General features: G+C 40.0%; 2 protein-coding genes across 3 annotated transcripts in view; both read left to right on the top strand.

Annotated features, from left to right (window-relative positions):
- LOC103515506 (extensin-like) overlaps nt 1–165 on the top strand; it is a 4,557-nt gene extending 4,392 nt beyond the window's left edge. The window contains exon 4 of the mRNA XM_008480442.1: nt 11–165. Within this exon, the coding sequence (XP_008478664.1) occupies nt 11–165 (155 nt within the window). The remainder of the gene's footprint in view (nt 1–10) is intronic.
- A 2,739-nt stretch (nt 166–2,904) lies between these two features.
- On the top strand, nt 2,905–4,067 carry LOC113470044. Of its 2 annotated transcripts, none has more exons than XM_026828187.1 (2): nt 2,905–3,661; nt 3,781–4,067. In XM_026828187.1, exons 1-2 carry the CDS (start codon nt 3,261–3,263, stop codon nt 3,974–3,976), a joined length of 597 nt encoding a protein of 198 aa, XP_026683988.1. In that variant the 5' UTR covers nt 2,905–3,260; the 3' UTR covers nt 3,977–4,067. The 2 variants fall into 2 exon arrangements, with proteins under 2 accessions (XP_026683988.1, XP_026683989.1); XM_026828188.1 differs by having other exon boundaries at nt 2,905–3,668; nt 3,788–4,067.

The following is a 4,067-nucleotide window of genomic DNA, read 5'->3' as shown; positions in this document are numbered from 1 at the left end:
ACCCCCCCAGACCATCCCCCACCCCCCACAGACCATCACCCAACCCCCACAGACCATCACCCGACCCCTACAGACCATCACCCAACCCCGACAGACCGTCACCCGACCCCGACAGACCGTCACTCGACCCCCACAAACTCCATACAGACAAACCACGGCTGCTAGGAGGGTGACTGCGAGGAGGACAACAAAAGAGCAAAAATTAGACAGAATTCTGAGAAGGATTGAGGAACATGAAAGGCAAAGAAGGGCAGACACAAGGAATTTGGTGGAAAGGATGGAAGAGGAAACAAGGGAGGACAGGAGATTGCAGGCGATGAGGGATGAAGAAACGAGAAGGTATAGGAGAGAGACGATGGAAGCGCAGGAACAATTTAACAACAGGTTGTTAAATTTAATGTCGGGATTAGTTGACAAGATGGAGCAAAAGAAGGCGGTGCGGAGATGATCTTGGCCATAAGTCGGGCGATGAAGGGAAGATCGGCCCAATGGTTTGCCCAAAGTACATACCCCTCAATGACATGGGAGGACTTCAAAGCCATGTTCCTAAGCGAGTATGATCTACTCGACACCCCGGCTTCTGCCGTAGCAAATTTATTCGGCAGTAGTCCCCAGGGTCCCAGTAACTATGTGGCCTACGCAAGTAGGATGTTCACTGCGCTTAGTGCAAGACTTAATAAGATGTGACCAGAAGAAGTGTCAGTGACGCTAGTACTAGCCCACCTGGCTAAAACGAATTTTCAGGTGGAAGACTGAAAACTAAAATTCCAATCTCAGACAAAAATTTGAAACCACTAGGTAGCTTAGATGAAGTTCATACCATGGTTCAAGATAATCTGTCTAAGGAAAAGTCCAAAAGCTATCATGACAAACTATGTAAGCAAGAACGTATATTTGTCCCCTGCTTAGCACTAGAGGTTGTACTTCCAGTCTCACTATCACAAACCCTGTCTTTCCTCTGAATAGCTGTGGTTACTACCGGGGTCGCCTCAAAATACAGACTGGTGTAGTGATCAATCCGTTCTTGCTCTGCCGAGGAGGCAATACGAAGTACTGACCAACCAATGCATACACATTGTACTGTAAAACAACCTTGATTTCTGTTGACTCAAAGTTGACACCTCAAGGAGGGAACCACAGTAGAGAGGCGTTTCGTGTAAGGGAGTCGTTCAAAGAATATTTTAACTCTGCTGTTGGGTCACTACCTTGGCAAGGAAATAGATAAACCTTAGAAAATCAACTTTCATAGGATATTATATCTGTGTACATTTACATAAAAATAAAACAAGTACATATATTTCAATAAAAATATTAATTTTGATAATTATATGCTCAGCGCAAATGACAAGAGTGACAAGAAATCTACGTGATTAGAAAGAAAATCCTATTGAAGACAAATATCCTATGATTAATTGGTATTCTGTGCTTTTATTTGGCAACCAGCCAGAGGCTGGCAGATTGTTTATGTGTTTTTTAAAATATATAATCTCTTCTTTTTCAGTAGTTCTCTGATGAAGAACTCTGTTAGAAGATCTTTTCTACCAAAGCGTTCTTGTTCATGCAAAACCAGAAAATGTTGATAACATTGTCCTTGCATGTTGTGTTCTACACAATTTTATTAAAAAAATTGACAGGCATACAAAGTTCCTTGCCTACTTCTAGTACTAGTACAACTCCTACACTGATCCAGTTGACACCTCAAGGAGGGAACCACAGTAGAGAGGCGTTTCGTGTAAGGGAGTCGTTCAAAGAATATTTTAACTCTGCTGTTGGGTCAGTACCTTGGCAAGGAAATAGATAAACCTTAGAAAATCAACTTTCATAGGATATTATATCTTTGTACATTTACATAAAAATAAAACAAGTACATATATTTCAATAAAAATATTAATTTTGATAATTATATGCTCAGCGCAAATGACAAGAGACAAGAAATCTACGTGATTAGAAAGAAAATCCTATTGAAGACAAATATCCTATGATTAATTGGTATTCTGTGCTTTTATTTGGTAACCAGCCAGAGGCTGGCAGATTGTTTATGTGTTTTTTAAAATATATAATCTCTTCAACAGAGTCGACTGTCCAATCAAGTGGAATCCATGCGGATGGACATTCACATGGACCACCAAGCTGTAGCCGCATCGGTCGCTTCAATAGATGATATTACAAAACAATTCAATGTCATCGCAGACACCACGAAACACGCTTTAGCGTCCTCACTTTTGAATGAAGAAAAGCTAGAGCAGCGAGAGTCCCCACTTTTGAAGCCCATCATTAACCTGTACACTTCATTGGAAACTATGACAAAAGGAACAAAACTATCCATCGCAGCTGGCGTTTGCCAATCAAAACGCATACCTATCCCCTCAAATCATCACACCAACAATATTAAAAATTGACCTTAAAAATATCCAAATCAATCTGTCAAAACGCCAATGGAAATTATCAGTACCGATACAAAAACTCGGAAAATATTATTCCCTCCCAATAGCCACTTGTATATTATCGGATAATCAAATTGCCATACGAATAAAAAATCCCCATCGTCAAGTCAAATCAGCTATTAAAATTACATCAAGTCAAACCACTGTACTTCGCTGAAATAAACTCCACTTGCAGAAAAATTACCCCAAGCACCAAATTACTTTCATCCAGCTTCGGTAGACATTATAGATGGTTGGAAGACGATTTACACTGCCAACCAGAATTAAATTCTCTGTGTTTTATTCCACGGGACATCTTTGCTAACACACCTGATGATGGATCCTGCCCCCAATGCCCGACAACATGTATTAACTCCACCAACACAGTAATCGCATCCAAGGGTGGTGACACGTTCGCAGTACCGATACAAAAACTCGGAAAATATTATTCCCTCCCAATAGCCACTTGTATATTATCGGATAATCAAATTGCCATACGAATAAATCGTCAAGTCAAATCAGCTATTAAAATAATTAAAATTACATCAAGTCAAACCATTGCACTACGCCGAAATAAACTCCACTTGTATAAAAATTACCCCAAGCACCAAATTACTTTCATCCAGCTTCGGTAGACATCATACTCGTAGATGGTTGGAAGACGATTTACACTGCCAACCAGAATTAAATTCTCTGTGTTTTATTCCACGGGACATCTTTGCTAACACACCTGATGATGGATCCTACCCCCAATGCCCGACAGCATGTATTAACTCCACCGACACAGTAATCGCATCCAAGGGTGGTGACACGTTCATCACACATCCTCCAAATAGAATGCAGGTGTCATGCGCAAATAAATCTACAGAAATCATTAAATTGCCTGAAGTAAAACACGGTCACCTGGAAGTGAAGCTACCATGTGAATGTATGGCGATCCTGGAGTTCAGGATAATAGAAGCCAGTTTTCCATGTGAGGCCCAGTGGACAGACAAACTGTTGATATCCCACGTGTTACCTAATGATTGGGTGCCACAATCCGACACCATCACATCAGTCCTGCTCAATGGTACTTCCATTGATTATAAATCCAAAATTGCGGCCAAATCCAAAGGAGAGCCGCAATTTTGGATTTATAATTGTAGAAAACAATTCAAAGAGCTAATTTGCTACTACAATACTTTCTGGCACTCAAAGCGCTATGAATGGGTCAGGGGATTCATGAAGTCAATGAAAACATACAACATAACCACTACCATTGTAGAAAACAATTCAAAGAGCTAATTTGCTACTACAATACTTTCTGGCACTCAAAGCGCTATGAATGGGTCAGGGGATTCATGAAATCAATGAAAACATACAACATAACCACTACCAATCATCTTGAGAGCCTAAATCAAAAAATAAAGCAGGTGGTCATCAGAAAGAGTAGTCTTCTACCTTTTTTTGAAGATTTACTGACATGCTTCAAGTCAATTCATTTGGAACAAAAATCTAAAGCTATGTATCAACATGATGATGAAAAAACTGCAGACTTATGCAAAAGACTCTGATGAGGAATTTTTTTCTTCAAATTTAACCCCATATGCTTGGAGATTAGTTGAGAAGGAAAATAAGAGATCAAAAGAAATGTTGTTTTGTGTC

Source organism: Diaphorina citri, unplaced genomic scaffold, assembly GCF_000475195.1.
Source record: "Diaphorina citri unplaced genomic scaffold, Diaci psyllid genome assembly version 1.1 scaffold1357, whole genome shotgun sequence".
Taxonomy (NCBI): Eukaryota; Metazoa; Arthropoda; class Insecta; order Hemiptera; family Psyllidae; genus Diaphorina; species Diaphorina citri.
Note: the sequence above shows the minus strand (reverse complement) of the source record. Positions and strands in the feature narration are given on the sequence as shown.

Excerpts from the sequence above, each read along its gene's own strand:
- LOC113470044 (XM_026828187.1), top strand. The coding sequence starts at position 3,261 with ATGCAGGTGTCATGCGCAAATAAATCTACAGAAATCATTAAATTGCCT. Across the intron at positions 3,662-3,780 it reads TTCATGAAGTCAATGAAAAC|ATACAACATAACCACTACCA; the intron begins ATACAACATAAC and ends ATCAATGAAAAC.